Source organism: Fopius arisanus, unplaced genomic scaffold (assembly GCF_000806365.1).
Source record: "Fopius arisanus strain USDA-PBARC FA_bdor unplaced genomic scaffold, ASM80636v1 scaffold00153, whole genome shotgun sequence".
NCBI classification, from domain to species: domain Eukaryota; kingdom Metazoa; phylum Arthropoda; class Insecta; order Hymenoptera; family Braconidae; genus Fopius; species Fopius arisanus.
This window is the reverse complement of record NW_011887892.1, coordinates 165,916-189,063: the sequence shown is the minus strand read 5'-3', so window position 1 is coordinate 189,063 and position 23,148 is coordinate 165,916. Positions and strand designations below refer to the sequence as shown.

Sequence of the window (23,148 nt, the reverse complement as noted above, 5' to 3'; positions counted from 1 at the left end):
ACCGTTGAGTCACTAAATTGTTGTTGAATTCCACAGACAATTCACTCAATTTAAACCGAATTCAGCTCGAAAGACCATATGATAGGTCGGGAATTTGGTAAGTTAGAGTGGACCGGGATATTTGGGGAATTTCGAGGAATTCCACGTGATTTGCTAAATGAACATGTGGAAATCATTCGACGCAAACAAATATTAACTTGTTCGAGTAGTCGTCGGTTTTAATGCGGGTTCGTACAATTATTTATAGAGGTTGATTTACTGGTGATTTAATGATTGAATTGATTGTTGCATTAAATGTTCATTTAATTGGTGATTGAAGAATTTCATTGATGACCGTTGATCGATGGGTCACGGTCATTGTCGGAGTTTCCCAATACGCGATTGAACTGCGAACTAAGCGCATTTAACGAAGTGAACTTTTTCAAAACATAAAATTGGTCATTTTTATGCTTTGGGTAAGTGTACGAACCGTTCCTGTAATGTCTATGATATTAAGATTTATCGTGTGATAAGGTACTACTAACCTTATCAGCACTTAACGTTGCCGAGAGTTAACGACGGAAAGCGGCTGATATGAACGCCAAACAGATCATGATTTAATCTAGTCACTCTCTTACTGTTTTGCTCTTCAAAGTAGTATTTGCGCAAATCGTTGGCAGTTTCGAGAGTCCGTTCTCTACCCTCACATTAATGTTTTAATTCTCAGGGATGTTAAGAGTTCCGAGGTCCGTTTACTCATTGTAACTCGTACTCTTACTGAACTCTTAGCTTACTCTTAATTGCTGGAATTTCGCAAGCGTTCAACACTAAACTGGGCCCACTCGGTTATTTAGAGAAAATTAAGGCAAATGTAAAAAATACATAAATATTGAGAAGAAATGAAGTGATTTAATGTGCACTTCTCTACTACTTTGTATTCTTTATTTCGTTCTCATCGGTCACAATTAGTAAATCCTGCCTTTTCATCGACTCAATTATAAATTCACACTAACATTAAAAGTCCATGCAAAAAGGTGATTGCATATGAATAATACGTATCCTGATTAAAGAGAATTAATGAGTGAACCTCGCATGATTGTTTTTCATACATTTTTTGTCCACATCAACTCAACATTGGTTTTCAGTAATTCTACGAGTTTCTAGTTTCCACAAATGACTCAGTCTTGAGAAAGTACTTCTTAATTTCTCAAGAATACAGTGGTACAGATTCGCGTGAAAGCGCATGCTTTCCTCCGCAAGCGCATGCGCCCGGCACCAATGCGCCGTGGGTCATTATCTGATATATGTGCATGCTTACTGTTTCCGATACGACCTTACCTCACACGACCCGTAGACTACATTTTTGCCGCCTAATCCCTGTCCAGGGACGCTACTGGCACTATGGTAAGTACCAGTGTGTTAATTACCAGAGGAATAAACGCGCAAATTCAAATTTCGATAAGACTATTTCGATAAGGTAAGCATGCGTCGCTCATATGGTAAATTGAATAGTTGAATTGCTAATGTTTAGAGCTCTATTTGGCACCGGGAAAGTGAAATTAACGGACTGGACAATTTGACGGCCGTCGGAACTCCATTGTAATTTACGACTCCCTGATATCTTTGCTATCTATTTGTAATCTCTTCTATACCTATTTTTATCGAGATGGCCATCTATTATTTTGGGTTTTCCGAGCTCACCGAAGAGTTCAGAAAAAGACTCCGCTCATTTTTCGTTTTTTTTTTCATCTTCTGGCTGTCTTTTGATACACACTGAGTGATCGCCACGAGGATGATGCAGTCGTACTTCGTAAAGGCGATCATCCCCCATTTAATGGATTTCGGTTGAGCATGAGAACGCTACCTCTTTGTTCATTAATTCTATCTGGTTTGACTCAACAAACCCAGCGAAATAGCGATTACTCACGACAACTCGTAAAGTAATAACTTTTTCTCCCCAGCGGGAGCAAAGTACAGATCTCCCTTCCTCTGCGCGGTAGGGAATTCCGACTTTGCTCCTACGCCGGGGAAAAAAATGATGTTCTCACCACGGAAGGTAAAAGAAAGAAAGCTTACCGACGTGCTTACCACCCTCGCCTTCGGCTCGGGCAGTAATTCTGCACGTGGGCAAGCCTTCTTTACTTTACCTCCCTAGGTGAGAAATATAGCATCAACACACTGCCACGTAAAGTTCGCACTTTCCTCCCTGATGAGAGGGAGGAAAGTGAGTACTTCTCACCCTCGGATAGAAACGTGCTACCAAGGTCGGAAAGTCTTGACTTGGCACCCTAGGGAGGAAAGTATTCACTTTCCTCCTACTCTACAGGCAGCAAGACACAAAGTTCCCTTATGAGGCATGTTGAAAAATAGCATGTGCACCTCGGGTGGGAAAACATCACTTTGATGCACAGTGCATATTATTTCTCACTAACAACGAGCTGAATTGACATATTGAAATTTGAATAAATAAATAGTTCGTCGATTCTCTCCATCGGAAATATCTGACTCCCACGATTTCGGCCTCTATTCCACGACGGGAAAATTTACTTCGGAATCTCTGGATATAATGAGTTGCTTTAGCTTCTTATTAAGCTACTTTTTGAAGTGAAACTTCTTTGCGCTCGTTGGGCTGTAATTCCGATATCGAATGAAACGAAAAAACGACAGGAAAAGGGAGGAAATGGCGCGCGTCGTGGGGCAATGGCAGGCCAGGAGACATGGGAGAGAAACGAAAACGCGACAGATGTGGGGTAGGAAAAAACGAGAGAGGGGTAGCATACGTGTGGGATTATTGCCATATACTCCCTCTGGTGCAGCAGAATTAGGAGAAAATTTGCACACTATGCCAATGATGGTAAGCGGTGATTTTAATGCTAATTTTGCCTTGGGATAAGCTCAACCACTTGTACCATTTTTAGAAAGTAAATTTAATTAAAAAATGAATACTAATCCCCAAGACTCAACAACGAGATCAGGCACGATAATACATGCAATTTTCTCAAGATATTTAAATAATTTGCAAGCACGAGTTTTCATTTCATATTTTTCATACGGCAAACCAATTGTACCTTTTCTTGAACATGAAAGTATGGAAGTGAAGGAATAGTATATTACGCACGCGTTTCATACAAAATTTTATGTCATCCGCGACTTAACCGAGCGAAGCGAGGTTAGAATCGCGCGATTACGGGCACCGATGGCATAATAATTTTTTTATAAATGGAGGCGAAAACATCTACTTTCACTTCTATCGCCTAGCTTTCTGGGTTGACAATTTTGTTCATGCGCACTAATTATCAACAATTATTAATTAGCTAGTCTACTGATGCTAGCCGCATTAGTTATTCATTCATATTAATTTATATTGTAACGTGGTATTTCTGCCATTTACTGGTTCTCGACCGGTTCACGTGATTTTAGAGACTTCCACCAGCCGTGAAGTCCCCTTCAATGGCGAGAGTTTATAAGAAGAGCGGGGAATATGTTTTGATTTTTTTTTTTGTTTCATTTTTTAATTAAAATTACGCGCCACTGCGTTTATCTTGAGGACATCATCGAGGATCTCGAGAAAGCCGGAAGATGTCGTCAGGCACTATTTAGACATTGACAGTGACTGGATTTTTGATGTGGCCGACAATGGAGCCATAATCCAGCCATCAATTACTACGGAAGTGACGTATCAAGTGAGCGCGAGGCCGATTGGCAATTAATGAAAATAGCATTAAAATTAAGTTATAGAGAGTTACTATTCTCTCCAGGTAGCAAATAACTCAGAATTACTGTTTGAATATTGGGGAAGCGCTTACAATTGGTTATTGTTAATTTAAGGACAGACAAGGATTGGTAAGCATTGCAAAATTTAATAGCGCATGCGTTTCGATTAGAGATCATGTCTGTCGCGCATGCCCGTTTAATTGGGATTGATGGATGATGACGTTGTGATTCCCCCCAATCATATAATTCACCGCGTTACCTACCTGTTGCCTATTCACGTGTGTTGCGAAAAATCACTTCCCGTTTTGTCGTATTTTGGAGCGGACATGTGACAGTTTTGAGGGACGCTGACTTGTATTGAGGGACACCATTAGACGTTTTGAAAGATCCTCTGGATTCGAGATGTTTTAGAATATTTAGGAGACCTTCGGGAGATTCTGGTGAGCGTGATGGCCATTCTTTTGTTTTTTTTATGAGTTTGTGTATGGCGGAGATCATAATTTTTTTTATTGGGTGTTACGTGCCCCCGAGTCTTGTACTATTGTTAAATTAATTATTTTATCATGAATCTTTGGCCACTCTAATGAATGGAATGTTGGTAACTTTCTCTCCCTCTCGAATATGTCATTTGAAATTTTTTTTATATTAATGACTTTTTTTATATTGAATTTGAAAGTTTCGCGACTTTTGGTTGATAATTGTCGTCGCCATAAAATGTCAAACCTCGCCATTGAATTGTATTTAGATTTTATTTAATCTCAAGGTCTCGTGAATTCCTGAGAATTTGTCTCTGGTTTGTATTTATTTTGTGTATTTTTCGAGTATCCGAGGTCATGTTGACTTATCGATTTTTTGCTTTATTGTTTCGAGTCATTAAATTATTCTGACACTTTCATATGAAATATTTCTGATTAAAATGTTGACTTTTCCGACTATCGACAATTGAGTCTGGCGACTCATTTGTGTGGTGTTTTACAAATTGGACGTACAATTATTTATAGATATTTTTTTTTTTCAAAATTTAGACTTCAGAAAACAATTATAATAATTCATCTAAACGACAGTGATTTGAACAAAATTATATTATGAGGTCGATATTACTTAGTTGATTTAAGGGGATTTATTTATTTGCGTTAAAAATTGACCTGGCGCCTAACATTTTGAATTTTGATTTTCTGTTGGTGTTGTTGGTACCAGAATGCGGGCTAATAGACAGAGGGTTCCGTGAACATTTGAAAATTACGTCGCAATATATAGCCGGACTTGTCTGTTTGATTTTATTTATATGGAGCTTGACCTAGGAGGAAAGCTCCTTGTGCCTAGTTTTACTTCATCTACCGGGTTGCGCCTTCATTATAAACTTCTGAAGTCTCGTCCGATTTCTTGACTTTATTGCGCTGTTGCAAATGAGCAACCTTAAGTTCAAAACAAGGTTATGGTGCGCTGATAAAGAAGTTAATCACGTGTGATGAACCAGAAGTGTGTTAAGTGAATCTGTTGATAAGATCTATTGAGCCAGGAGACTCTCGAAACAATCTAGTCCGTCAGAAACCTGCAGAGAATCTTTGGTAAGCCATGACCTTGCGGAGAAAATCTAGAGACTAGGAGATAATTGATGATCACACAATAAAATTAAGAAACCAGTAGGTCGCATCCACACTAGTCTTGTAAGTTAAAGAGTTGATTAAGAATCTTGATTATTACCTACGTGGCATTCCAATCTTGAGTGGCTAATTCCCGTACAGTTCCATGGGCGCAGCAGCAGCCATCTGCACGCTGCTGTCTTCAAGAGCCGAAGGAGATCTCGAAATCGCAGACCGTAACAAATACGGCTTCTCCGATTTTTGATTCTTTGAGCTGTCCGATTCATCACTGAGAGGAGTTTCTGATGAGTACACAGAAAAAAAAATTCTAGCTTGCAGTAAAATGTCTTGTATCCCTAATATCATGAGATTATCTGAATGTAATTTCTAAATTTAAATACACCTGATTGGGTGGAAGATTGACATACCATCACAGGTCGAAAAGTAGTTCTGCCAAATTAATATCTATCTAAAATTTGACGTGGACTGGTCTACTTTATGCGGAGGAAATGATTTCTTACCGTACAGTCCAGTTTGTATACTGTGAATCATAGAAGATGCCCTATTATTTTCTGATCTGAAGTAAATGAGATGGAGTTAAATATTTCCGAGTTAAAAGAGAGTATTCCCTGACTTTTGAGAAGTTTGCACTCCTCAAGCTTACCATATTTCTGCGGTCTTTTTAATATCAAGAGCGAATCTTTATTGAACAATTATTTCCATATGGTACTATTTATCTTGAATATTCGATTTCATTTGGAGTAAAGTTCTTCACGCAAAAATATTAATTTGCTTTCCAAATATGGTTAGCGGAAGATTTTTTTTGGGGCGCTTGTGACATGACGTATGGGGTGTTAGTGACGGAGGGCCACTTATGATAGATTTAGAGGTATTCGCATGCCTTTTTATTTGTCAATATCAGGGAACCCATGATTGAGGTGGTCCATTTCTAAGTTGCCGATATCGCGGATTCTTTGGGGCTCTTCCCATTGGCTGTTACCATTGAAGAATTGTTTTAGTCACTGACCCCCCTCTTCAATAAGGAAAAAGAAAGGGTCTCCTTAAAAATGCCTATGGGTAATTGTGTGGCGTATTTTAGATGATTCATAGTTTCGAGGTGTGCTCCTCTCGATGTTTACATCTAAAACGCCTGCGAAGGCATAATGATGGCCACTTGAGTACCTGCCTGTTAGTGCCTCCTATTCAGGTTACTTATCGATATTGGGGCTGGGCATATCTACATTCCATACTATTATCTGGGGTTTTGTTATGCCCCAGAAATACCATTAAATTAAGAAATAGTATTAGGTAATTTCTCATTGACCTGGATAATATGACGACACGCGAAGTGGCACATATTATCCAAAACATGTAAAATCGAATCAAAGAATGTCAATGTTGTAATATAAACTATCCCGAATATTTGTGGATTAAGTCCGCATATATTCGTCATAATGTGGATCACTGGGGTGCAGTGTCAGCACTTCGCCCCATCAACGGCTATGGCCTTTACGTACACCTGGGACGTCACCCGATGTCTTTCCAGGTGTAAAACAAAGATAAAACACTTGTTGCAATCGAATCCACGATGAAATATAAGCTCGTGAGTTCGTTAGCACTGGGTCAGTTAGTCAGGTTGTCAGCCACAGACAATTAGTAATCCGATTATTCGTCACTTTGCCTGATATTTACGGCATTAATCAAAGACTATATTTATTGAATAAATCGTTTAATCGTTAAAAAGTTGAATCTCCCTGAGAGATATTCATTTCTAATTATCTACAAGTGATCTATCCCTATCATCGAACCCAACCGCTCGGGTCTATAACAGTTTTGCCCCAAACTTTCTCTTTTTTTTTACGTTTTACCAAGTTTTCTCTGATATATCAAAAACATCATCGTAGTACCCTGCGGCGCCCAGAACACTAACGAGAATGCTATGCGTGCGAACTTTCGAATGATAATGGGAGCAAATATTATGCCACAAGGTGACAGATGCCCTAATTGGGGGCACAGGCCCCAAATCAAAATTAGAAATTATTATGCGGAAATTAGAGAATGCCAATGAATATTATACGGTCGGTTGCGCTTGAAATTATTAGAGCATATGCGTGTGTATGTGGAAAAACATCAGACAAAAACCGAACACACTTAGACTAAGGGTTACTAATACCAGCGGACGACGGTTCCGAAGTATCAATTGAGTGACAGGCATGGTATCATTTTGAATATCAACAGCAACAGATTTCCTGTAGACCGACTGAAATTAACAAAAAATCATTCCTTATTTACATTTTCGACATGACTTGCTGAATATCGGTAGCATTTTTTGCGCCGTTGTCCCCCATTCAATGGGGAAAAAAAGTGCACGTGTTTTTGAATAGTTGTCTGGCTTCTTTTATTTCTTGATATTTCCACGTTTAATGCTTTTAGACGGAATGGTTTCCGTGTTGGCAACAGCTTGATGAACCGCTTTATTGTCGTCATTTTTTATAATCGATGATGATGCTAGATATATCGATAGTTCATTTCAGTTTATGAGGTTTTGTCTAGAAAATTATGCCTTTTCTATTATCCTATACTTATTTTTGTTCTCATCAAAATTTAACTCTACTTGACTGCCGCGGCCATAATAGTAGACGTAACAGCGAGGGACTCCCATACAATAAATTAAACAACTGTACATATGTAGATAAAGAAGTAAATGCCTTCGGTAATTTCAACGGCCGACAATCGGTCTGGAATGGTTAATCCGTACTTCGAGGATAAGTTAACAGTGATAGTACTCCTTCCCAGGTCAGAAAGAACGATGCTATGAAGATTGCATCACGCTAGATTCAAGACTGAGCAAGTTTAATCAAGTGAGGATACACATAATTGAACTACGGTCCAGCAAATATGGAAAAGTGACCCAGTTTCGAGACTGGAAGCACGAGCGTTGATCAACTTTTGAATTATGAGGCTCGGTTAAAGCGTTGATATTAAAACTGGACTGACGGCTGAATCTCGAGCTTCCATGTAACATTCGATCAATCATGATTTTCGAATCAGTATTTCGACCATTATTAGTTTTGTTGAATCGGTGAGATTCAACCATTTTATTCGGCCAAACTTTTTATTGGCGTTGATTATAAAAATTTAAAAACCCTTACAATAATTGCATTGACCCCACACCGTTTCGAACGCTCAAGGCATTCCTCTTCAGGTGCATTTATTTAGCGGTTTCCTAACCAATGTACTCTGATAGAAATTGCACATGTTATCTATAAATGTCGTCCGTCCAGAACTCAAAATTAAAAAAAGTCAAATTGTTATTCCCCACAAACAATAAACCCTCATATTCGAATACCTATGAACTATTAGTGAGGGTTATCCCTTCAAGCCTAGTACATACAGTAAATATAAGTACCCCACACGCAGGGTACAACAAAATTATCATAATCAGTGACCTTAATAAGTCATAATGAAATTAGCTTATTTGCTTATGACTCATTATGATGGTTGAAAACTGAATTAAACTAAAAATTTACTGTAATCAAGTAGTAGGTTCGATATTCTACCTTGAAGCAGCCTTGAAGATATGAACAACGCATTCGATGGAAGGTGGATAAGTGGTCATACATGGTGTAATCTCCAAAATGAGTGAACATACATTCCCTTGTCCCCTTATCAAATCAATTAATTATTCCCCCACTAACGTACATTTATAAGTATCAATAATTCGTGCCAAACCCTTATCAAGAGCAGGGGTAATGACATCACCCGAGCACATTCAACGATTGTATTAACATCAGGTCCTGAGATGCAATTCAACAATGAACCTTTTCTGTCTATCGACTTGTTGCGATTATGATCATTATTTGAATGGTGTAATTTATTATTTATATGTATAGATTGGAAATACAAATAGTTCTCATTACATAATGAATGGTAGAATCTAGTGAGCGTGTAAAAATAAATTCGAATGGATTCCTGTCCCAATTCAACACGCTGAAAGCTGTGAATGATTAGCATATTCAGTCATAAATTACACGTTGAAATCGAACAACCAAAATAAGGAAATCCTATCTTCATGGGGGGCGGCGCACGAAAAAAATTAATTGGACCTGCTAACAACCACTATACTGCACTCATACACCTGGTGAATGTTTCACGCATTTGGAAATCAATTAAATTATTAAAAAAAAGGGGGCAATGATTCTGCTCGTCCTGGACTTTCTAGTAAAGAACAAATAAAAGATGATATTCCAGAAAGTAGTAGCATGTGTCCATATATTTATTCTCATATTGACTATGTAACTGAGTACATCAATGATGGGATTTTATATACATATTCCAACCAATAGCATTTAGTTTTTCTAACCACCTTAGCTTCATAGAGACTTCTTCGGAATAATTAATTGTTGTACTTTCTCATGAGTTATCTGTTTCACATTCAACTACAATTAGCTATACTGCGAGTAAGCAACACTGAATTACCCCACAAAGTATAGTGTCGAAACCTTGCACTTAATGATGTTTTCAAATTTGATGAACATATACCAAGAGAACTGTAAAATAAATCTGTACTTTACTTAATATCAATAATTTTGCATGGTTCATCAGCATGCGTATTTACGCATGTTGTTTCATTTCCATTGCTGCCTCAGTTCGATAATGATGAAGCAACAACGGAGCTCTTTTTTTTACCAAGGTCTCCACATTTCCTCTTCGTCTTTTATTGAATGCTGCCTTATCGTTGACATTGACATATCTTCTTCACTTCCACCATTACTAGGCGATCTGCCATTGTGGATGATTAGTACGGTTTGTGCCTGGTGCTCAAGTCGTCCTTTCAATTTTTTGGAGGTTGTAGTAAAATCTAGTGGTTGTTCTGATAGCTCAATCTTTGGACTTTTCGCTGCCTTACTGCCGTCAGGTATCCAACCTTGTGAAATGTCTTCATGTGACCTCTTTTGTAATTTTTCAGTGTTTTTAAGCAATGACATATTTGTTGCCGCCCAAATGGCAGTAGGGGCATTGGGTCCAATGTTAATTCCATTCGCTGCTGCTGCTGCAGCCAATTGAACGTAGTGACTGGGTAAAAGAAAAACAACTTGACCATCTGGTAGGCGTGATGGTATAACCTGTACTACAGAGAGCATACTCGGATTTTGGTTTGACGTTGAAGCCTGATCGACCATAATATTTCCTGAAAGATGAGAATCCAATGTAGCTAGGTTGACTTGGGTAAGTGCTGATGATGGTCTACTACTGTTATTATTTTCATCTCCCGCTGTTGTACTACTATCTGGCCTTGTTGACTCTTGATCCGCGACTTCAGATTTCATTAAGACGGGATTCGAACTTGAACTACACTGAGGCGCTGCTAGTGTATATTGCTCCCGAGCACTTGGACTTGTCGTACCTGATATACGGTCAGCCATACTTCCTGAACTACTACCTATTGCGCTGTCTGGTCGAGAGCCTAAGTCGAGATCCAACTCTGATACGCAACTATCTAAGTGACGTAGCAGCCGTTGTTTTATGGCTGGCTCCATCGAAGAAGTATTTCCAGTGATGATATCCGGAGCCTCCAAATAACGACTCACCTGTAAACATAGAAATTCTTATGAAGAAAGCAACTAGCAAAACTCAAAGAAGGTACCGTAATAGTATAAAAGTGGCAATACGATAGTACAGTCTGTAACCTTGGCGAGAGAATTAATACACAATAAATCTAACGAAGGCACGAGCATTAGGGGATTTCATATCTGTAATTTTATTGACGGGGAATCTGATATAATTTAAAGGCGGGCCTGAAATTATAAATAAAACGGTAGCGGAAGTGAATAACCTGGGACGATTCCAATATGTTAACAATTTATTATATCTTAAAATAAGAGATCACCACTAACATTATTACATAAAGAAATAGGGCTTTTGAAGGTTTGGCCCAAGGGATAGGGGTAAAGCCAGTGAACTTGCGGCAAAACGACATATCGTAACAGGGCGCAATTCGAATACTAAAAAAGGCGGGGCAGAAGTTAGGGAGATGACTGAAAAATAATGGTAGTATGTAGGGGGCTCAAAATCCACTAAACTTATTAATCAAAAGAGAGGCTCAACAAATAATAATAATAACACTCCGAAATATAATGACCACGATGCTCACCGTTGGAGGGAAATTAATACGGGGCACGGAAAACTCGTTGGGGCAGGAAATGAAAATGGGGCACTCACAGGTGACGGTGACTCAAGAATCCTCTCATTTTCCTGGGTAATCTTCTCTTCAGGATTTCTTCAAAAATTCTCCTTTCTTTCCACTTCCTTTTATCTCCTCTCCTGGGCACGTGATTCCTCCGAAAATTTTTCCACATTTCTCTCACAGTTCTCCAATTCCTGTTCACAAAATAATCTTCCGAACTAGTCCTTCTACTTCTCTAATGTTCCTCTCACAATTCTCTCCTTTTTCGCAATTTTCTCGTTTCCCACAATTCTCATCTTCCTGACATTTCTCTCCTTTCTACTATTCAATCCGGGGCAGTGACTCGTGGGGCAGCCGTGACACGAGTGATAGCTGGCAATCATTCGTCCTTCTTCTTTCCCCATTTTCGGGGGTCATCCGGTGTCCTTCTTCTTCTTCATTGACATCTCTCTTCACTTGCGGTCTGCTCTGCCGGGGTAATGAGTGAGGGCCCGGGACGAATAGCTGGGGATGGGTTGCCTAACGGTGTTGAAAAACACCGACCTAAACCTAACTTAACCTAAGGTCAAATATATAGCGGGCCCGGGGGGGGGGGGGGTCAAAATTCCATCTCAGCACTCTGAGAACATTTGAGATGATTGACTCTCAATCATTTTCAAGGTTTGATTGTTTTGTGACGTATGCCACTGCTCCAAAGAGCAAACTCATTAATTCAAATTAAAAAAAATAAATAATAGCCCCAAATTTTGCCGCGGCACCAGTCACTAACAATATTTTTTGAGAGGCACTGACTCTTCTCACTTTAACTCAAACTCCGTAATCTCAAAAACTCAAAATGGCTGACAGCTCCTTTATAAGTGTAGCCGCTACTTATTACAAGGGGGAGGGACAACGATACGCGCTCTCTGGGATTCTTCTTTATCTCAACAAAGGAGAGACGAGTTTTTCAATTAAAAAAAAAAACAGGTTTATTTCACACAAAACAAATAGAAAATTGAACACAAAATAATACAGAATATAAAATTCGGGGTTTTCGTGTTCCGTCAGGACAAAACAAAATCAACACAACAAAAGAAAATTAAATACGTTGATTTTTCGGATAATCGATAATACAAATTATTATATACGCGATTACTAGAAGACACGTACAAAAAAAATTAATAGAAATACTACTGGAAGTTTAAACCTAAATAAGACTCTGAATCTCAGAATGAATCGTCCGATTCCCTCAACTCCAAAGAGACGCCACATGAAAGGCCATTGTGTGGCCAACAATAGGCTCCTCCAAAACTTGTTATTTCCTCAAAAAACGATATTATTCAGCTCTCCCCACCTGTTCAGTCGCTTTACCATGTCTTCTTTCAGGTGGGACAGCAATCAGAACGCCAAAGTTACTCAAATTGACCTCAGATTATAAGAGCGATGTTCTCTTCTCAAAAACCTCAACTTGGCTCTATGTCGGCCGGGAGGCAACTCTGCTCAAGCTGGAGCCGGTACACTTGACAATACTTGAGCCTTAGCAAATAGGGAGGGATTTTCACGAATTACGGCGAAAACAACTCGTCTACTTGCCGTTCTTCCCGTAATTCTCATAATTTTCGGATTCATGACATGAAGAATTCCCAACATTAACCACGTGATTTAAAATTTCACAATAATTACGAATATAAACTCAAAATAAACTTGACAATAATTTCTCGAAATTTCACAATCATTTTGCGAATAAATTTCAAATGAATCAAACATAATTTCATCTAAATTTAACAGACGTTTTCCGAAGTTTCAATAAATTGTCAAAATGGGAAATTCTCACATATGAATTTCTCGGATTTAATGTCGAAAATTCATAGGAATCTTGATCATCTCGGGAGAATGTCCTGGTGAAGTATTTTTCTTTAAGATTTCCTTGTCATCGGCTGCCTGGGTAGTTCAGAGTTTTCCTCTCCACGTCGTTCTTCTCATCATCAGGATCATCTGGGCTCCTCCAGGTCTCCCGATAATATTTTCACCTCTCGTCTTCCCAATCCATTTCGATGTCGTGGATTTTACCACGACGGAAGGTATTTTAGGATATCCAAAATTTTATTATTGCCGGAAGGATACGTGAATTGTCCTTCCTGCCCTTTGCGATTGAGTTTATCAGAGGGCCCACTCAAATTTTAATTCTTTCTTTAAAAAAAAAACGACTTTTGAGCAAAAAAAAATTGAAATAAAAGGCGAAAATTTAAATCAATAAAGGGATTGGGCGGGGTGATTGCGGTGAAATCGCAAATTAAGGGTTAATGGTGATCATTAACAGATCATTGGATTATCAATTAATTGATTGTTTGATTAATTAGTTGAGTGGCAGGTAAAAATTGATGCCCACCTAAGGACTAGGTGGGTGGATATGTTGGTGAACTTGCTGGATGGCTGGTTGACATTAGCCCTCCCCCCCTTCCCGTCAGAAAGCGTGTTGAGGCCTGCACTCACTCGTGTTGAGGCCACCTGACCCCTCTTGACAGGCATCTTTCTCATGAATAATAATTCCAAAAACTAACATATACGGATCATTGTTATGATCAATCATTAGACATAGAGTAGGGGTTTCGTATATATAACCCTAAAAAAATCGATCCTCATCTTCACTCTATTAGTCATTCTCACTGACTAACGAGAAGTGTAGTAAAGTTCAAACTTGCTTTTAAACGGTAACCATAACGTGAGAAGTTACGTCAATCGTCTTTATTTTCAACTTGATTAATGAAAAACATAATGAATTTTGTCGAGATCAACGCTGTGGTTGAATTAAAAGATCATCCGTTGGTGAAGCTCTTAGACCTCAACCCTACTCCTTCTCCTTCGAACTCTTTCTACAAAGTCATAGCGGCTCGTTAGGTCAACACAAAATATGGAGTGAGGGTTATTTTCCATCAATCAGACACTCAGGCAGTTTTCATTACTAATGGGCTAGCTAAATTCTTCGCTAGAAATTACGAAGTGTTTGAAAATTTCCAAACATATATGGCAAAGGGTTCAGTAAGATTGCAGTATTTGAGTGGAGAATATAACAACATTGGTTATCATTCCGATCCACAGTTGAAGTTTCAAAATCAAATACATTTTGATTAAGCCAACGATAGTGCAGAGATACAAGAACCGTTTATCGTCAAGTTATTCTGTCTGAAAAAAAAAGTCTTCCACACCATCATAGCAGCTTTCAAGGTAGATACAAAGCATTACCTTGCGGGAACTCTCCTGCGTTTTTCAAACATTAACTCCATTTCCCTGAATACCCGAGTGACCAAGTTCTTCGAAGACAATCTCACATAATTTGAAAATTTGTGCAAACATATTGAATAAGGATACCCAACCTTCCTGTATACTCCGGATACATGCAATGACCATGTATTCAACCAATACATGTATTCAACCAAGCCACCATGCTCTCTTAAACGAAATCAACGAAAAGATGAAACAACTTCCTCTCGGCAAATTATCTGAATTACTATTGAATCACCGACATGCCATAACTTCTGCTTCTGAAATCAATATAAGGCATGAAGCGAATGTAATGTTGTGTCGTGATGATGCTTTTTCTATTTTCCCGCCAGGGAGGCTGTCCAGGTTTTTAATTGAAAATCCAAACTGTACTGGGATGTAAATGACTTGTATAGATCAGCAATGAGTCATCATTACCTTACGATAACTTCCGCTGGATGCAAGACTAGAAATCATTCACCATTCTTAGTGTCTCAGATCACTGGAATATCGGTTATATGTTGGATGTCGATCTGGAATATCCGGTAGAATTACATGATGAGTATAAAGATTTATCATTGTATCCAGAGACTACTGTGCCATCTTTACAAATTTTCCAATTTTTAAATTTCGATTTCCTATTTTTTACAATGGTCATTCAAAGTCCGAAATAATTGACAAAGCTAAACTCAAAACCCAACTACATAGTCCGTTATACAAACTGGAGATAATAGTGTGATTTCGGTATGAAAATAACGAAAATTTATCGGATTTTACAATTTTTTCAAAGTTCCTGGTTGAAAAAATGTAATGATTTAATAAATACCAACATCCGAAAGAACCCGAATAATGAGTTCAAAAAAAGTTTTATGAACTCATGAGCAATACCGCGTTTGGTAAAACAATGAAGAATGTTAGAAAACAGTTGAATGTGATGATAGATACACAGTTGGAGGATCGATGGGAAACGACGAGTTGGATTTCTAAACCGACTTTCCACAGCAGTTTTCTTTTTAATAAAAACTTGGTAATTATTCAAATGACGCATACACGCATCAGATTCAATAAGCCTATTTATGTTGGGTCCCGTCTCCTGGATGCTTCGAAAGCTTACGTGTACGATTCCCATTATAATTACATATGAAGTACGTTCCAAGGTAGGGCAAAATTATTCTATATAGTGTAACAAGATTTTCTCGTTACTAGTGGATATTACTAGAAAAAGTCACGAGTAGGAGGAAGGGACATCTAGCGTCCGCAAAAAGAGCCCAGCGGAAGATGACTACGGTATCGGACGACTGCCAAAGTAAGTGAGACCAATCATCGAGTGGGAAGAAACGTGGTAGAATGACACCATTTTTCGAAACACTATGATGGCGTTAACGATGGCTGTCAGCTATTTTGGAAGCCCACCCAGTTGTGTTAGGGGGTCCAGGGCCGACGTATATGCGTTCCCACTGGGTGATTCCAAAAGGCGCCGTCGATTTAGACCAGGGACCAACGGCTAGGTGAAAGAACTAGTGCCGCCATGATCCCGTCGAGCTGATTGGTGGCTATGGGGTAACGGATGACATACAGACGCCGAAGGGTCCAGACTAAGGGGAGAAGGCGTTGAGAGATCTCGAGGCAGTTCGCATTGAGTACTGGTGTCGAGCGGATGCTTTAGGAGCTCGGCATCAGTTGGTGGCAATAATCTCATTTGGGGTTCTGATGGGTACCTGGTTCCGACCTTGAATCGGACTAGCAAAAGAAGGGGACGCTTACGCGAACGAACTTTTTTGGCCACAGAAACCCATCTCCAGGGTGAAACTCATAGTGTTGAGATGGATTAAGGGCTGAGGGCACCTCGTCTACTCTACCGTATCATGCTGATGCTGGATCGGCATTGTGAGACCCGTCACCGAAAGTCCGCAGAGTACAGGAAATTCCTTCATGGCTGGTTTTGTCAGGTTTTCCAAATAAACCTGGCTGGCGACCAAGCGTGAGTGATCGAGCCGACCGCAAGAATAGTTTGAGGATTTAACCCGGGATATTGACCCGGGAAAAATCCTCTTACAACAGATAGATATAACTTAATTTACCTATTTAAAACAAGAGTATTTATGAATTTATAATGAGATAGCACTAAATTTGACACTTCAGATTATCCGCAAAATGATGTCTATATTATCCCCTTATCTAATGAGAAACAATTGAGTTTTATGAAAAACGAGGACAGTGCTAAAATTATTACAGAATTTGTTGAATGGCGGGCAAAAATGTATACAAAAGTTTAGGTGAAAATCGAGAAAATCTACGCGCTAAGGGTATTAGCAATCAATACTGAAACGCATTACATTCGATGATTATTTAGTATATTCAATAGACCATACAAATATTTCTCGTCTGCAAAATATGATTCGAAATTGAACACGATACTGTTACAATTAATCAAACGATATCAGCATTAAGGTTGGCATACTGATTCCCGTAACAAATAGAACAGATATTTTACCTTACAGTTCAAAAAACTGATTGTAAATATTAAGTGAAGATTAATCCCCGCGCATAACCGCATGCTCATTTAACACCAGCCGAAATATTCTGTTCTCACATATTTCTATTTCTGTAAGCCTTATAACCAACAAAGTAGTGGCGAACCATCCACAACGTATTCGATGGAATTTTTGAAAGTTGCTCGTTTAACAACACAAAATGGAGTTTATTGTGGACAACGCACATGAGATTTTGGAGGACGAGGGGAATGAAGTTGTAAAGGCTGATGATGAAATTCTTCGGGAGGCCCAACAAATCACTGACAACCTGCTACCTGAAAAATCCACAGCTGTGCATACGTCAACGTATACATATACGAATTGTTTACACCCTGTTAAAGCTAATATTTTTACCAGGAGTCAGGTATGGGGATATTCGGACGTAGCTCCAGATGATGGATGTACACTCATAAACCTAAAGTCGGTTGTTCGAAAAATAATCTTATGAGGTGGCAGCACATTTGCAGGGTCAATACTTTCCAGGTTTCTTTCATTTTCGGAATCTTTGGAGCATTAAGATCATCAGGATCTCTTCTTATTCTGATGAAACACATTGAAACAAAGAAGGAGAAATAAGACTTCTTGTAATTGAGGCTCCCTTTCAAAATACAGTTAAACAGTAGATGAAATTGAGACCACATTCAATTATCAACAAAGCAAAGCGTCAACGACGGGTGTCCGAAAGGAGAAATTCTCTAAAATTGACAATGTCAATGGCCGATTTGTAACTATCCCCAATTGCACTATACAAAATATTACAATTCATAATATTCATACCCAGAATCTCAATACTGCTTGAATAGCATTTTTTCTAGATTCTAACATATAAAAAAATACAGTTTAATAACAGATAATTTCTCGAAATTGAAAAAACACTCTCTGAAATAGAAATTTTCTTCTCTAGAACTTTAAACAAAAGCTAGACATGAATTACAAGTTGTAGAAGTGAATTCGCTTAGAAGGATTGAACATCTTGAAATTTATAAAAGTTTAAAGTGAAATTTTATTTACAGGATGTCCCAGAAGTACATGCTTTACCAGCATGTACAGGGGGTGATTCTGAGCCGAAGAGTCCTTTTCCACTGTTGGATCAGAAGCACCCCCTCGGAGATATTGGGGTAAATAGGAAAGCCAATGACACTGCAGCGTTAAACGGCAGTACGTCCGTGTGGCTTCGACACATGCATTAGCGACGCCACTTCCAGGCAGCGGGCTATGTGTGCGGAGCCACACGGACGTACTGCCATTTAACGCTGCAGCGTCATTGGCTCTCCTATCTAGCCCAATATCTTAATGTTTACATAATTTAATCTATTTCATCTTCAATGAAAGTTAGACAAAGTCAAAATTGAACGATTATAAAGCATCCATTTGGAAGCAAAAAGGCGACGATTTTACTACTATTTCGCTACTGTCAGCAATCTACAACCTCCTATAGTTCTTTTTAATTACACCGGTGTTGGTAGCATAACGTACAATCATAATTCTTGTCAGAAGAAGAATGCATATCATTGTGGACACCTATATTCATCTGTTCTTATTGAGCAGTTATCTTATATTGAACAGTAATGATATTTTATCAGTTGAATGATGGCAATCATGTGTGAGCCATCAACATTGACAGTCTCGGGAATATCATCAGTATTGGAAGTCCACTATTTCCTTGATTGAACTTTCAACAGAAAACAAATCGGTTTTAGGTTGCGTGAAATTTTTGGTACTCAACTCTATTCCAAGTATTGATACAACTAATAAAACAGTCTGGCCTCAGACACTAGTGTGCCAACAACTCGTTTGCTCCGTGCTATTATACCGATACCTACAATCGAAATTATCCTATGCTAAGTGTGTTACTATGCCCAGAAAGAGAAAAAGGCAAAAAGGGTCCAGCCCTGAAAGTAGATGAAGCCGAGAAACCATCATGAAAGCTCCTCACACCTCAGCTGAAAAGAAAAAGGATAAGAACAAGGACGCTTCCGGGAATCTTCAACAAGAAGGTGACGGCGACACTGAAACTATGTGCTCAGATCCCTTCAATTCTCCTCGATTCAACCCTCGAAGTAACAATAAGACAACACCTCAAACTCGTTCGTCTTCCAATACGATCTCCTCCTCCACCAGACCCTCCGATAATTCCTCTAAAATGCTCCAACAAATCATCCACAAATCATACCACAACTAATTCTACATCAAATCGACAACACTGATTCGAGTCATCACAGGATGTGCCAGCTAATTCCACAAACTCATGAATGAAGGTATATTCCTATTCAATAAACACTACCCTGTCTACCCTAGCTCACCACCCCCACCCCTGCACCTCCAGCCCCTTCACCATGCGCCAAATGTGCCGACTTCTTCCACATCACATCCAACTGCCCTAATGGCCTAATTTGTCAAAAATGCAAAGGTAACCACTCCACATCGTCATGTCTCACTGATCCAATGTTGCTCATGTGGTTCCAACGAACATGCCCCCTGGTCTTACAAGTGTGCTAACAGATCAACCCAGCCCATCCCCGGAGTTCCAAGTGCCCCAATCCAATCCATCAACAAAAAATCAAATGAACTCGACAAGAAAATTACCCAAGATAACCCTATCCACTCACCACGACATCACTACCCATGACCACATTATCGACACGTTCATCTCCAAGATCAATAGCCCCACCTCCATCCGCAGAGAAGAGCTCATCACTAAGCTGAAACAACGTTTCATGGAAGCGTTCAGAATCGACACAGCGATTATGTTGACAGGCAATCGTGCATACATTCTTATGTTCAATCTGGATGATCCTCAGGACCCTTCACCCACCGAACCCTCGACAGGCAAGAATGTAATCATCGAAAATGGAGGAAATTAACTTTCTATACTTCAACATAAATAGCTACAATAACAAAGAAACTCTTATTGATAACTTCGTAGAGTCCAACAACATCGCCTCGATCTATTCGTTGAAGCAAAAATTACCAGAGTTACCAATATCAAATACAGAGATTGGCTGTCCATTGCCAGAATAGGCAATACAATCAATCCAAATACCAGAGGCGGAACGGAAAACAAATGAATCCATCCCTGCGCCCGATCAAGCAAAATATCCCGACTATCACTCAAAACCTTAACGAAATCCTGCACTTTAGTCTTGCCTTTATATGCATTAATTATCGGCGACTTCAACCCTGACCGTAGGAAGAAAAATCAGATCAACGATTTCAAATCAGATACACACCGATCCAACTTTTATTATGCCTCTAAATAGCGACACAGCATCCGATTTAATGTTCTGCACCAAGAACATATCGGAAGAAATTCAAAATCTGGAACTGGTTCCTGATCTAGACTTCGATCATCTGGCCATCACATTTTTTATTAAAAAAGATCCAACCTTGATCAACAATAACCTTCATCCGCCACTCTTCTACTTCAACGAAACAGATATGGAAAAAGTCACCAGAGATGTACTTCAATTCATTTAAGACCACCCAATCATCGACAGTGGGAACATCACTGAGTTCAACATATCCATGGCTGAGATAATAATGAAATATACTCCAAAAACCAAGTACAACTTCTTCAACTACACGCTACCCCCGTTCATCATGCATCTCATAAAATTAAAAAGGAAAAAATATAGCACATATCAAGCTAATAAATCGAACAACTCCCATCAAGTAAATTAAGCCATCGAAGCCGAGATCAACGCTATCAACAAAGACATACAAATACTCATTCAGGAATACAGATCCCACCAATGGTTGAAAGCCTGCAACTCCATTTGGCGCAAAAAAGGTAAAGTATACTGGCCCACTATTAAAGAATTAACAAGATACAGACCTGAAATGACTATTTCGGAAATTTCCCACAATAACCAAACCCTGACTACTGACGAAGAAAAACCCAACGCCTTTTTTTCTTATTTTCATAACGCATATAAATTCCGTGAATCCACCGTATTTGATGACCCCACACGAGATACCGTTAACGATTGGAAAAACGACGTCCTAATTTCCCCAGACTCCCCCTCCGGAAAAAATCCCCCTAATCACTCTTGGAGTATACAGAAGAGCGTTGTTAACAAGGACAAATACTGCTCCAGGCTTCGATAACATCCGAAGAAGTAGACTGAAAAACCTCTCAAGCACAGTACACCTTCATATCCGCAAAATATTCAATTTTTGCCGTCTTAATTCACACTTTTCTGCCGAATGGAAGAAAGAAATTATAATTGTCATCCCTAAAGCAAACAAAAATCCACATTAAGACAGTTACAGACCCATTACACTTCTTCCATCCCTTGGCAAGATGTTTGAAAACATCATAAAAGAACGTTTGAACTCTGCTACCACCATCAACATTCCAAATTTTCAATTCGGATTCATGGAGAAGAAGTCCACTCTCGTTTCCCTCTCAATCCTTATACCCAAACAGCCAAACACAACAATCTTAAAACCAACACGTATAAGGGCTATTTTTATAAACTAAACATTCTGAACACCCCGTCATATCTATTTAAAATCATCCACCGATTCCTGTTTAACAGAAGTTTAATTGAAAACGCCTACTCCCGAAAATTCCACCCCCAACTAGACGTTCCTCAAGGCTCCCGCCTTTCCCTTTTCCGCTACAACATTTTCTGCTGCGAAATCTTAGTTAACCCTTCCCAAAACCCTAATCCTCTCCAATACCTGGTCCAGTTCGCAGACGACACTGCACTAATCGACCATGTCAAAACCTGGCAAGCAGTAACCTCGAACCTACAAGACCTTGCGAACTGACTACAAGTTTGGTTCAATAAATGGCGACTGAATCTCAACCCCTCAAAATCCCAATACCTTCAATTCTATCTGAATCCACAGAAATCCAACTCCCAGATCGCCCTCCAAAACACTCAAATCCTGCCATCTCACCACACACGGTATCTCGGAGTCGACGTTGAATATTATCTAAACTTCAGAGCTCATGCCAGCACGGTAAAAAAACTGTATCCCTCGAGGCTCCAAATTTCGTGGGCTTACTTACAAAAACAAAGGTCTTCCAACTAAACATGTCGTACAAATATATAAAGCCATTTGTCGACCGATACTAGACTACGCCTACCCCCTCCTCACGTTCTCCAGACCTGGAACTCAAAATATAAGCAGTGTTGCCGAAAGAACAACTCTGCGTAAAATGACAAAAATTCGCAATCCCGACAACCCTCTCTATAATCCATCGAACACACTCCTATACGAACGCACCGCCATTGAACCGATTCTCGACAGATTGAAAAATTTAATTTTAACCTTTGCACTACAAAAGCTGCACCATATTCTTGACCTTTCTCATAAGCGCAATCCCAATACCAGATCTCATTTTAAATACCCTCCCTCTACTCTTTTTGAGAATCTACAATCCATCCGCATGAATGAAATCGGGAAGAATTCATGGGGAGGAATCGCACCTGAATGAATATCCCCGATTCGATAGTTATCTATATCCTAACAGCTTAAACTAATTCAGGTACTATTTTTATCCAATGGTCATTTCATCTCCACGAACGAAGCAATGTATCATTTTTAACCAACCAGACCCACACACAACATCTTCAGAATCTATAAACACCAAAATGTAAACACTTGGTTGAAGGCCCTAGGGCGATGGCCTGTTGTGAGAAGTCTATTTTGTATATTTCTTGCAATAAATACCGTGAAAATTAAAAAAAAAACACGACAACTAATAATAAATTACACATCGGAAATACTACTATTAGAATTCCTACAGGAAGTTATGGAATTGATAATCCCTTTGAAAAAAAAAGCATGTAACGTTTTTTGTCAGCTTTTTTTGGCGCTATGCATATCAAAATATATCTATATAATATGATGTATATATATAATATATACATATATAAATAATATATATAATATATAA

At 39.0% G+C, this 23,148-nt stretch overlaps 1 protein-coding gene across 8 annotated transcripts in view; it reads right to left on the bottom strand.

Moving 5' to 3' along the window:
* Positions 1-23,148, bottom strand: part of LOC105272274 (transcription factor HES-1-like) — a 200,646-nt gene that overhangs the window by 24,732 nt on the left and 152,766 nt on the right. For 7 of the 8 annotated variants that reach the window (XM_011314323.1, XM_011314324.1, XM_011314326.1 and 4 more), the window contains one exon: positions 9,564-10,867. In XM_011314323.1, coding sequence (XP_011312625.1) covers positions 9,962-10,867 — 906 coding nt within the window. In that variant the 3' untranslated portion in view covers positions 9,564-9,961. Of the gene's footprint in view, positions 1-5,401; positions 5,579-9,563; positions 10,868-23,148 lie in introns of those variants that run through there. The other variant, XM_011314330.1, reaches the window with a different exon arrangement.